Below are 13,658 nucleotides of genomic sequence, written 5' to 3'. Positions count from 1 at the left end.
TTTATGACTCGTCCCTTTTGTTTTTGCTTATTCCATATTGGCCTTTATTGACCACCTCTATACTCGTCTCCCTTATTAATCACTTTACCAAATATATTACCTACCAATTGCAATATCAATTTTGCATATTAAATTCATTCCCTTGATATATAATATATTAATTGCAGACAGATATATATATTGGACACCTCTGTGTTTGTTTTAATATGTAGTTCCTTTGACCTACTTGTCTATCATAAAGTGATGTTAATATGTGAAGTTTTAAGATGGAGTGCCTTTGACCTACTTGTCTCTGATCATAATCTGATGTTAATACTGTTGATTATGTCTATGTTTTCTTTCTCTATCTTTCAATCTTTCATTTGCAGCCTAGCTTTAATACCATGTTGAAGAAGTAGGATCCTGCAACTGTGTATGAAATGACATTTCAATATTAAAAAAATTGTATGTTAAATTGTAATTCTGAAACTGATAATAGTAGTCACCAAACTCCAAAGAACAGAACATATATTGATTTCGATGTCTTTCCTTAGGATCGAATCTGCATTGTAAAGGATATGAATAGACGTATACATGAGTGGACATACCCGTTCATGCGCATGTATCATGAAAAGGTGTCTCTCCGTGCCGTTTCAACTCTACACCATTACAAATGAGATACTTAATAATAGTATTTTATAGGAAGAGAGAATTTATCTGACCAAAACTACAAAACATCAACAGAAGTCAATAATATAATTTAAAGAAAATCACTTCCAGATTTCAGATGATCGTGAGATCCATATAAGTCGTATAATAAGATTTTCATCCTACGAGTTGAAACTGAAGACTTATTAGCCAAATTTCGTTATAATCACTGTCCAAACATTTAAAATTCATGATTTTGATTCTCTAAAATGGCAGATCAATATCTTTTGCAATCTTTTGAAGGATCCGTGCATCCAATAAATAACTAGGAAAATCACAAACAACTGAATCTGAAGGACCACGGTCATGCATCAGAACTTCAGCACATTAAACATTTTCAAGCAAAATCAGTAACGACTGAATCCAATTTTTTACTTGAGTAAATTTTGTAAAATATATGTAGTACAGATTTTCCCTAAGATGTGCTGTATTTAAACGCTACAACGAACTAACTATTCACAGTTATCATCAAGTATGATCATCTTACCCAACTTTGTCCATGATTTTTAATATAGAATGTGCGGAAAGTAAATGAACGTGCAAAAATCCCATGATACTTTGCAATTACAAAAACATCACCATTATATTTTGAATAACAGAACATCAAAAATAATCTCCAACATTCCTGCTGAATTGGCATTCAAACAAAAACAGCTGAGATTTAAGTAAAAGAGCAGTAAAATTATCCATCTTCAAAGAGCATTAAAATTATTGAACTTCCAGTTGAAGTGAAATTCATACAAGAACATGTAAATTTGTAAAACAAATTACCCATAATAAAAGAAAGAGCATTAAAATTATTGAACTTCCAGTTGAAGTTAAATTCATACAAGAACATTTAAATTTTTAAAATCTACCCATAATAAAAGAGATCTATCTAAAATTTACCCTAGATTTGAGTACTTCAAATAAGAGTAATAGATGAACTATCTGTATATATCTGCGTTAGCTCATTCTTGATGCCTTCAGGAAGAATGCCCTTTAAACATGCACCATCTTGATACTCAGCGTTTCACACTATTATTATCAGCACCAAGCCAAAGGCACGCAAGTCATGGCCTCATACACTGAAGGGCAAGTTTGGCCACCTTAGAAAGTAGCTCTTTCAACATATGCAATCTTACATTGTTGGGAGGAAATGCAAGATACCACGGTTGTTAGGAGCCCAAAGATGAGTGATTCCATATAATTTAAGCATTCCAAGTTACAAATTTTCACCCATGATTGTAGACAGCAATAACTGCTGCACAAACTCCGACCGCCTCCTCTCCTCTTCAAACTTGTGTTCCCTTTCTTCCACTGTTAAAGATGTGTCAGCACTGCCACAATACGATACAGAAAAAATTAAGTGATGGACATTGACCACTGAAAATGACGGGATGCTGAGATCAAAATATGCTTGTACCATGACCTGCAAAAATGGTCTTCAAAAAAATCAAAATGCATAGATCTCCTAAACAGATAACATTATACACACAAGCTACTTCAACTATACTCGTGTGAGCGTATTCAAACTGGTCTTGTAACAGTGACACCACAAATTATACATTCAATTGTCAATAGAAAACACAAGATACAAATTGAAATCACAAAGTATAAGCTCAAAAATTTAATATACAATTTGTTTTTTTTAAAGTCACTTCTTAAGGAGGAAAGAAAAAGTCCTCTTCATCAATTAATTACAAGCTCATAGGGAAATCAAGACCCGCAAATCTTGTCTGATCCAAAAAGTTGAAAAAAAAAGGAAAAAACATTATAAAAGAACAAATAATTACAGTCTAATTCATGTAAACAAAGCACTTTTACATTACATAATTACCGCCAAGCATCAATTCCTCTCCAAAAAAACAAAACCTAAAACCATGAGCATTATTCAATCAAAAAAATTAGACACAGTAATAAACACACCTAAATATCAGAGGATACAAGGGACCAGTGTTGGAAGCCCACCCCTCTTTTTAGATATATCATGAAATGACAAACCGCAGATGGGTGAGCTTCATAATAATTACTAGCAACATTAACAATCATATACAAGAATGTTAATTGTATAGAATGATCCAACAAAAATAGCATAGTTGTAATAATTAGGCAAGTACTTTAAAGTGCACTCGTTCTCATTGACCCATACCTGTTGAAGAAGCCAACTTATAGAAGATAATGCTAGTGGCTCATTTCACTTCGTAAGATTACACCAAGTTCCATAAACAATGCTACTTGGACTACCTACTTGAGATGTTAGTGACGTGCTTTAATCTGCAATTGCAAAAGTCAGAGTTTGTAAATCCGTAATCTCCCCTATCGGGACTTTAATTTGATTTGACCTATAAATCCCAAATAAGATATGGATTATATTGAGGAATGTAAATTCAAAATTGTCGACTTTATATCTTGATTTAGAGCCTGCTTCCAGTTTAGTTATCATTATGAAAGATGAATAAACATATAATCCAGCAATGCTTCAAACAGAAGTCTAATTCACCATTGCAATATTCAAAATGTGCATATGGAATTCCTTTGAAGTTCTATCCAACAAGCTCATAATGAAGTCTAATTCACCATTGCAATATTGGAAATGTGCATATGGAATTCCTTTGAAGTTCTATCCAACAAGCTCATTGTTGTTATGGAGCACCAGTTGGCAGATCATACAAGGCACTTTGAGCCATTCAGACCAACCCAGGAGCATGGAATGATAACCTTCATCTGGCCTACCAGCTCCACTTGGGGTGTCCCTACTGGTTTGGCTTCCTAGCTACTTGCATCCTTCGAATGTACTACATCTCTCAAAAATGAGGTGACCCAATGGATGAGAATCCTTAAAGGAATCTTCACATGTGCCACAGACACACAGGCAGAGATATGGTAAAGATAACGACATATAATATGGAATAACTAAAAAAAAATCAGCTTGATGTTTTGCTTGCCTCAGAACATATTAAACCATCTACAAGAATTCATTCTCTGGAATGGGGAGAGGATGTCAAGCTCTGCCACTTCTTGAACCTTAAAACTAATAAAAAAATACGGCAACTGCAAATATACAAAACCAAAAGGAAGTCCTCTGCACCAATGCTGCAGCCATGCTATAATTCAGAAGTGTTACAGGAGTCCTAAAGTTTTCTTATAATACAATATTAACTTTCAACTGCTATCAAGAATCTTGAACTCTGCTCATTCACCCTCTGTTGCTCAGAAATTAACACTCCGTGCAATGTATATAAGGATGTATTTATTCACAAAATGCCATTAATTTGATCTCTATGATTGAAAATCCCCAATTTGATTCAACTAGAATTTCCAGGCGTCTCAAGCTCTAAGAGATACAGAAATAAATAGTATCAATCTCTAATGAATGAGAATCCCCAATCTAATTGGAAACTCCGAATGTCCAGAGAACTGGTTTTTCTTTCATCTCAATATATAAACTACCTCCTTAATGTGATTCCCAGCATTCCTGTCAATTGTGAAACGTACCTTCCAAAATCATGCATAATCACAATTAATTCAAAAAGAGTCTTCACTGGCAGAATTGAAAATGTGACAGCATTTTCAAAAGTGGGTCTTCCTGAACCCAGAAGATGTATATAACTATTCATGCCTTTCTGAGATCTATTTTATGTAACATAGCTTCTTCATTTCCCATTATTGATTCAAGCACTCCCTAACCAATTGTATCATAGTGAAACAGTAAATTCTAGGCAGCATTGTTCAATTGTCATCTCTGAGCTTGTGACTAAAACTCTCCAATCTATTTTCAGCCCCTCCAAAATCACTTGTCAGGAATAAAATATATTGATAAGTAGGAGATATTTTCCACAGCAAGTCAAATTATGCTATTGCTATCAGGATTTAACAGTGTAGATTTTGAGTCAAACTATGATGTTTCGTGAGTAGTGATTCGCACAAATCCATCTCTCATGAGAATAAATGGAACACTTAGCACTCATTGGATCTAGGTGATGCTCTCACAGAGGTGGAGCACCAAGACTTCCCAGGAGGTCACCCATCCCAATACTACTCCAGCTTGACTGCGCTTAACTACGGATTTTCCTCCATGATTAAACCCACTCTGCTTGCAACCCCATTTGCACAACCTTCACCAAGTGTTGTGTCTTATGAACCATTCATTAGAAAGCCCCTTGAGCACATCAATTGATAAGTAGAAGATGTTTTCCACAGCAAGTCAAATTATGATATTGCTATCAGGATTTAACTATGTAGTTTTTGGGTAAAATTGACCCATGTTTCACAAGTAGTAGTGATTCACACGAATCCACCTCTCATTAGAATAAACGGAACACTTAGCACCCATTGGATCAAGGTGATGCTCACAAAGGTGAAGCATTGGGACTTCCCGAGAGGTCACACATCCCACTACTACTCCAGCTTGAGCACGCTTAACTACAGAGTTTCCTCCATGGTTAAACCCACTCTGCTCGCAACCCCATTTGCAAAACATTCACCAAGCGTTATGCCTTATGAACCATTCATTAGAAAGCCCCTTGAGCTCATCTCCTACTTATCAATTTGTGAATCACTACTCATGAAACATTGGTCAATAAATTTGACTCAAAAACTACACAATTAAATCCTGGTAGCAATATCATAATTTGACTTGCTGTGGAAAATATCTCCTACTCATCAATTGATGAGCTCAAGGAGCTTTCTTGTTGGAGTTACTAATCGCTGCAAATGTCTTGGCACTGCCATGATGTTTGGTATGTGTTTTTCTAAATGACAGTGACCTCTTATATATATAATGAGAATAAGTCATGAAGAGACATGTAACTTCATGAGACGTGTCTATATATTAATTAGATAATTAATATAATAAAAATGTAATCAAATATATATAAAGTAAAAACTTAATCAAATATATATATATATATATATATATATATATATATATATAGAGTTTTATCTAACTAAAGCTACCAAACATCAACACTCCCTCTTCGCTAGTGAGGGTAAACACGAGACAAATATTACACCACTGGTAATACTAGAAATTGCAAATTTTAAGGATATCTTTGACCTGAAAATATCCACCATTTTGATATCACATTTGATATTAAGAGCATTGGTCTTCCAAAATATCAACACGTGATATTCACCAAGTACTCAAATAAGGTTTGATATCACATCTGACATCATAAGTATTGGTCTCCAAGAGTACATGATATTCACCAAATACTCTTTGAGTAGTGGCCTTCCAGAATGTTGAGATGCAAGATATTCACCAAGTACTGTGAGTAATGGCCTTCCAAAACATCAAGTCGCATGATATTCACCAAGTACTCTGTGTAATGGCCCTCTAGAACATCAATTTGCATAACATTCAACATGTACTCAAAAAATGTTTATAAGGTATGCACACTCATTCTCATAATGCTTACCATATAAACATTTGCCATGCAAAGTATAATCCATCGTGATCTGCATAGACATCGTAAGATATCCATCATAATAGAAATAGGTTATTGTAAGATTGTCATCTTTCAATAACTTCTGCAAATACAAGTGATGATCATTAAGAAGTCGTTACTTCCTCGTGATGTACACAGAGGTTAGGCCCATTAAAATCATAGTCACACACATGGATTTTAAACTCCATCTGAATTATCAATCTTCAGAGCTTCTCATCTAATATCAATCATCCATTTCCTACAAATCTTATAGTACGTATTGAAATGACAAATAAGAGAGAGACTAACATAATACTCGAGGATAATTTTGCATAATGATAGAAGATCATTTCAATGTAATATAGATAAAGATCTAATTTATATATATATATATATATATATTCAATCTTTTGAGTATATACTTTAAATAGATTATCAAAATCATTTTTTTAATAATAATTTTAAATTATCCTTTGATTGTATTTACACATTTTGCATTTGTATATTCACTTATACATATTATACATAAATACACATTATTTTTTTTTTTTTATATAATATATATAGTGAATTATACTAATGAATAAAAACAACACATTGTACATCATATATTTTTGTCATATTATACAAATAAATAAATAATCATTGCATACCTTAATTAATGCACATATTTATAATTCATTATTCTTAATTAAAATATCAAATTGCATCATACCTTAGATACCTTTACTTGGAATTGGTTAAGCCTTTCATACACCTTCACTCACCATATTACAAGTGAGAGTTATTTATATATGTACACTCCTTTCTCTTTTATTAATCCACTTTCTTTATTTACATTTCATCATCTTCTATTAATATAGAGAACAAACGCATTGGGAAACTTAATTTGTGTCAAGTCAAATGCAGATGATGTTGTTGTGTTTGTACCCCTTTTTCTTTAATGGTTGTTGCCTTTTTTATGTAGAGAACTTGTTCCAAGTCACCTTTGCGATGTATCACTCACTTCCTACAATTTATTAATACCTGCTAGGCTTAATTCACAATGCAACTCGACCTTGCTTCGTGTGGTGGTATCATCGTATTTTGTCAGACTTCTCAACAGTTTGTGTTCTTTGTTTTGCATACGTTCATAAGTAGTAGGTAGAACAAAATATTGTAGTCAGTTAATGTGAATTGATGATCATGGCATTAAGAAGTGTTTCTCATAACCGATCTACAAGAAGGTGGTAATACTTCTTATCATCACTAACTTTACATTCTGGAATTCTAAACATTCTGTATTTTTCAAAGGCATGTAGCTTTGCTAAACATAAATTTGAGATGTTCAAGAGAGTGCCCATAACTGATAAGGATGATAGAAAAGGATAAATTCCAGAACATACGTCCAGTGAAATTGAATATTGCAACATTGAATTGACTTACCCAATAAGGCCAGAGACCCTCATATACACAAAGCCTCTTTTTCTTTCCTGTATCTGTTCAACTTCTTGCTTTAGCTTATCAACAGGTGGTAACTGCTACACTTACCTGAAATCCATTCCTATCCATTCTTTTAAATGTTTCATATATTCTCTTAATCATCTCCTTAATATATTCAATGTTCTATTATTCACTTATACATTGCAATTTGCAACCTGGCTCTAATACCATGTTGGAGTTACTGATCCCTGCAAATGTATTGACACTGCCATAATGTTCAGTATGTGTTTTTCAAATGGCAGTGACCTCTTTTATATATAACGAGAAATAAGCCATAAACAGACATATGTCTATTCATTAATTAGATAATTAATATAATAAAAACTTTAATCATAGTTTTATATGTATATGTATATAATCATATTATTATATTAATTTCTCTTATATAACAATAAACTTATACCTCATATATGATGAACACGTATATATAAAATATATCTCATGTAATTATATATTGTTTTATCTGACTAAAGCTACCAAACATCAACATTTCTAATGAATGGTTCACAAGGCACAACACTTGGTGAAGGTTTTGCAAATGGGGTTGCCATTAGAGTGGGTTTAATCATGGAGGAAACTCCATAGTTAAGCACGTTCAAGCTGGAGTACTACTGGGATGGGTGACCTCTAAGGAAGTTTCGGGGCTTCACCACTGTGAACATCACCTAGATCCAATGAGTGCTAAGTCTTCCAATTATTCTCATGAGAGATGGATTCATGTGAATCACTACTCATGAAACATGGGTCAATGAGTATGACTCAAAAACTACACAGTTAAATCTTGATAGCAATATCATAATTTGACTTGCTGTGGAAAATATCTCCTACTTATCAATTGACGAGCTCAAGGGGCTTTCTAATGAATGGTTTATAAGGCCAAACACTTGGTGAAGGTTTTGCAAATGGGGTTGCAAGGAGAGTGGGTTTAACCATGGAGAAAACTTCGTAGTTAAGCATGCTCAAGCTGGAGTAGTATTGGGATGGATGACCCCCTGGGAAGTCCTGGTGCTTCACCTTTGTGAGCATCACCTAGATCTAATGAGTGCTAAGTAATCCATTTATTCTCATGAGGGATGAAATCATGTGAATCACTGCTCATGAAACATGGGTCAACAAGTTTGACTCAAAAACTACACAATTAAATCCTAATAGCAATATCATAATACAATATATATCCCAATTCAAATTTTTAGCTGTCCAAGGATGCAATTTGAAATGCTTGTCCATGTTCCAACACATTGCATCTAGATGTCCATTGGACCATTCCTTTTCCAATGGTTTTGGAAGATCCTTACAAACATGTAAAGCAGTGGGAATTCTTCTTACTTTGCAACACTACTGTAAAATTTAGGACTGATTTTGACGTTTTCTGGACCTAATTATTTGACAGATTTTGCGAATATATGATTCTCCTCACCCAACTTCTAATCCTGAGAGAACTATGATTATACACAAACTACATCATGGTCTTGATGCTTGCTCTAACGTATTTTTATTTTATCACCAGATCCTCCTTCCTTCAAATTCAAGTTCATCAACAACCCTCTTTCATGCAATTCCAGTGTGATGTGCACTTTAGCTATTGATTTACCTGAAATACTCCCACTAGCAATTTTATCCAATTTTGTGCCCATTGGAATAATAGTTCTTACATATTGCTTTATACTTTAAAGCTTTCCCAATAAGACAGTTCTTCCATGGTATTCTTCTAAGAAGAAATTAGAACCCTTTCCCACCAAAATAAATATGGCCCTTCATTTTTTAGAAATTACAACATCACAAACATTAAGCACATAGCAACTCATCCATATGTACTTGATTCTTAGCAGATAACTGTTCTTGTTTGATGAGGCTTTCTTGGGTATTCACCATGAACTTCACATTTGCTTTCTTTTTCTCCCAAGTTTCTTTCATTTTCTCCAGCCAACATCCTCACCTTAAAATTTGCCTTTTTGAAATCTCCTTCATGGAGGTTTATATTCCTTTTCCTCAGACCTTGTACGCAAACAATTATTGACATTACTCAAAGATTAAACGACTCATTTTAACATTATGATGTGTAATCTCTCAAGCTATAGTTATTTATGGCCATTTACTGCTTGAATTATATGCCAAGAAGTAAAGAATTAGAATCTAATAAGTGATGGAAATAATGTTCTTAAGCTATTGGAATGAAACAGTTGTGTAATTGCACAGGACTGGGATGAAACAACTGTAAAACTCCATGTAAATTACATTAAGATTTTAACTAGAAATACTCCTATGAAATATACCAGATGGAATAGCAATCGCTCAACTTCACTGTCCTTCGACCAAAAGCAGTTGCAAAGGGTTCAAATAGAACGTCTTCAATAATCTTCCTACTGTGACAATTCTCATCGTATAACCCACTATTTTCCTCTCACAATCTCATGTGATTATGCCTCAAACAAATACAACATTTTACTGTACTTCCATTCTAACTTCCACATTGCGAGTAACCAGAAAGGATACAAATAATTTGCTTTTTTGTTCGAAATGGGGCAAATTGTCATTGGCATCAACCTGTTTTACACGCATCTATGGCATAACTGTACCAGACAAATAACAATTGTGTCATCCTCAGCGTAAGGACCTTGGTTCAACTCAGGGTACTGCTCAAATCTCTGTCCTCCACAGGGATGGCCCAAAAAACATGAGATGTACACAGCTAGGACCAGTAAGCCAGAGATTACAGCTTGTTTCATCTCTCTTTAATCCGCACAATTATGAATTATTAATCCTCAATGTAGTAAGATTCATGGCTGTAACCAGTGAGTGATGTGTGGCCGATAAATAGCAAAAAAAACAATTTCCGCCTGACAACTCAAATCAATTGGCAAACTAGATAACACAATAAAACTAAGAGAAACAAGGGAAATGTACATAAGTGTCATGTGGTAGATTGAAGTGTCAAACAAAAGAAAACGGTTTGTCCAGTTATTGATAGCCTGGATGAGTTGCTACAGTATAACTTGTATGTGTCTATCAAACCCACCTTTTGAAAAATCAGCAAACCAACATACTTATACCCTAAATGGAAACTAGGGCATCAAGATGATAATCAAGGCATGCATAGAACCATACTGATACATGACACATCCATGACCTATCTAAGACCAACACTATCACATTCAAAACAGTCACACCAACAACACAACTGTCACCCTGCTATGCCTCAAAAATACGCCACTGCACCAAAAATAGCTCGTTTCTAATTAATTTCATGGTTGTTTGATGATGTCATTTGTTTCAACTCCTTAATGAAATTTCCCCTCATAATAGATAAATACCGAATAGAATTGGTACAGCATTAGCCAAATAATGAGCTTCTCCTCTGCAATAATAATTTTCTTAAAATATAAAATTCTCTTAGGATCTCAATTAAATGTCAACACTTGAGAGAAAAGGCTAAACATTTATTACTACAAGGTGCATCTACTCGACCACAGAAAAAGTTTCAAGTACCAAATATGGGGCCAAGATTCATTCCGTGTAGTTAAAAGGGCAATTTTATAGCCCCTGCTTCAAAAAATTGGATTTGCTAAAATCTTGACAGGGCCAGATATATAAATTCGTAAAATAAGCCAATTTATATTGCAACTGTAGCAATGCCTTCTGCTGCTCCACTTCTCCCTAGTGCCATCCATAATGTTCCTTTCCCTTCAACAGATACCCTCCTGCCCCTGATGTGGTTTAAGGTTAAATCACCACTAGATTCTACTTACAACGCACGTGAATGTTATGACTTATCTGAAGCTTCAAAGAGTGTTTTTTCCCCTGTTAAGCCTACTATTTCTAGTTTCCAACTGCATCTGTTTTCAATGTCCACTTGTGTGTTGGTAACAACTGTAAATGGGTTGTCTCCAATACAATGAAGGGTTCACGAATGTCACTACTACTATGGGTCTTGCTTTCAACACTTCAAGGTTGGCTGACAATCCCTCTTTAACCATGGCTGCAGCACTTAAATCAACCCCCTACCAGGCTCCTCCCTAGGTCATCCATAAATCTGACTATGTTCCTCTAGTGGTCTTGGGCTCAGAAGCCATATAAAACATTGAATTTTGCTCAGATTTGGATTTGATTTACAGGTTTCATAATTTACAGTCTTAGTTTAGCAGAGCTTCATGCTTGGGTCACTATGTTTTGGAACCAATTATCTGATACTTCAGTTTTATTTAAAAGGTATTATTTTTCCATATCTGATCAAAGGAAGGTCATAAAGCTCTTACAGGTGGAGGTTTCTACTTTGGGGGCTGCTTAGTATAAGTCACAATTCCCTCATTTCTCCTGTTCAGTTTCCTTTGCAATATATCCCTTTTGGGTTGTATTTGCATAACCTCCCACTTCACTTCTGGCATCCAACCAATTTCTTAACTATTGCTAATGCCTTGGGCAGATTTATTAATATTGCCTCTGGAATTATATCTCCAACCTTGAATGTATGATCTAACATTGGTTGAAATGGATTTCTCTCACAGATCCACAGAGATGGCGAAGTTTCAAGTGGGAGATGGGTTTTGGCAGCAATACCTTCACTATCATTGTAAATCATGATCCAAACATGGCCCAAACATTCATTTGGTAGAATACTGCCCAGGCAAAGAGGCGGAATGGGTTTCCAATTCTACTTGGTGGATTCGCATGATTCAAACCACCAATCAGTTGAGGTTTCCTCTTATGCTACTTTTAACAGGGTTTTGGCAGCACCAGTGTATGCTACTACAAAATTATCCCCTTCCAAGATCTTTTTAAAGTTATCCTCCTAATAGGGTTTTGGCAGCCCCAGTGTAAACTCATCAAGGCTGTCTCCAATTGTTCCTCCCCTTCAACTTGTCCTCCTCTGGGGAAACCTCCCTTGTTGACTCTTTCCTTTGGATCAACCTCACTGCCCCTGGGAACTTCTCTTGGTGAGATCCCTGTGGCTTTACAGGAAACAAGGACTGACTTTATTTATGCTGTGCTTCAGCAGATCAAGTCCTAGGATGTGACTCCATCTATTCAGCAATCCCCTCTACGGTCAGATTTTTCATCTCATTGTGCTGAAGAAAATGTCTTTTTTGGTTGGGCTCCAGTATCAAAAAGAAAAGCTTTGGAAACCCAAGAATTCGTGGCTGTTCGATTCCAGAAATTTAAAATAAAAAAAAATCTTTTTCAGATATATCCTAACACTCTTTTTCTCTCTTTGTAGTTTTGATTGGAGAATTACTTCCCACTGAATTTTATTCTTGTGTTGTTCTTTGCTCATTAAGGCTTCTTGAAGACACAACAATTCATATGGTTCTTAGATCCCACAAGGACAAATAGTAATCTTATTTTCTCAGATGTATATGATTTCTGTTTCTCTTTCTTTGTAGTTTAAGAATTACGTCCCACTGTTATTCTTTCTTGTGGTGCCCTTTGTATACCTCTTTCTTGGGCTGCACTCCCTACACAATCCCTCTAAAATATCTAAATAGATAAAATGCAAAATGATTTTAAAAAATTGAAGCTTATTTTTTGTAGTTTAAGAATTACGTCCCACTGTTATTATTTCTTGTGGTGCTCTTTGTATAGCTCTTTCTTGGGCTGCGCTCCCTGCGCAATCCCTCTAAAATATCTAGATAGATAAAATGCAAAATAATTTTAAAAAATTGAAGTTTATTATGCAAAATATTGTTAAACAATAAAAATTTAATTGTCATTCTAATCCACAACATTTTTTTTACTGAAATAAAACTAAGGAAACATTTTTCTCCTATCTAGAGAGTTTACGAAGAGTGCTTGGTAAATTCTTGGAAAAAAAGAAAAAAAAATTAATTAATTAAAAAATGTTTTTCAGCTAGCTAGACAGTGTATAGAGTATTTGGTAAATAATACTCATCAGCTAAGTTTTGAGGGAATACTTTGCTGAGCATTTATGTCTTGCTAGTCTGAGTAACCAGCTTTTTAATTTTTAAACTATGATATGGACAAAAAATAGATAATTTTGAAAGACGTATCAAATTAAATTTTAACATTTTCGTCAGTTTATTAAGTATGTCATTTGCAACTGATAAAGAGGATGTTAGTAGTTTTCCC

The 13,658-nt window shown here is 34.6% G+C and overlaps 1 protein-coding gene across 2 annotated transcripts in view; it reads right to left on the bottom strand.

The window, feature by feature from the left end:
- Positions 1-1,454: 1,454 nt before the first annotated feature.
- LOC149571667 (protein DEHYDRATION-INDUCED 19-like) overlaps positions 1,455-13,658 on the bottom strand; it is a 30,739-nt gene continuing 18,535 nt past the window's right edge. For both annotated transcript variants that reach the window (XM_089813099.1, XM_089813100.1), the window contains one exon: positions 1,455-2,006. In XM_089813099.1, the coding sequence (XP_089669225.1) occupies positions 1,892-2,006 (115 nt within the window). In that variant the 3' untranslated portion in view covers positions 1,455-1,891. The remainder of the gene's footprint in view (positions 2,007-13,658) is intronic.

Source organism: Cupressus sempervirens, chromosome 2 (assembly GCF_028749045.1).
Source record: "Cupressus sempervirens isolate cs-2001-9-10 chromosome 2, ASM2874904v1, whole genome shotgun sequence".
Taxonomy (NCBI): Eukaryota; Viridiplantae; Streptophyta; class Pinopsida; order Cupressales; family Cupressaceae; genus Cupressus; species Cupressus sempervirens.
The sequence above is the reverse complement of the archived record's forward strand: the minus strand, read 5'-3'. Positions and strand labels throughout refer to the sequence as shown.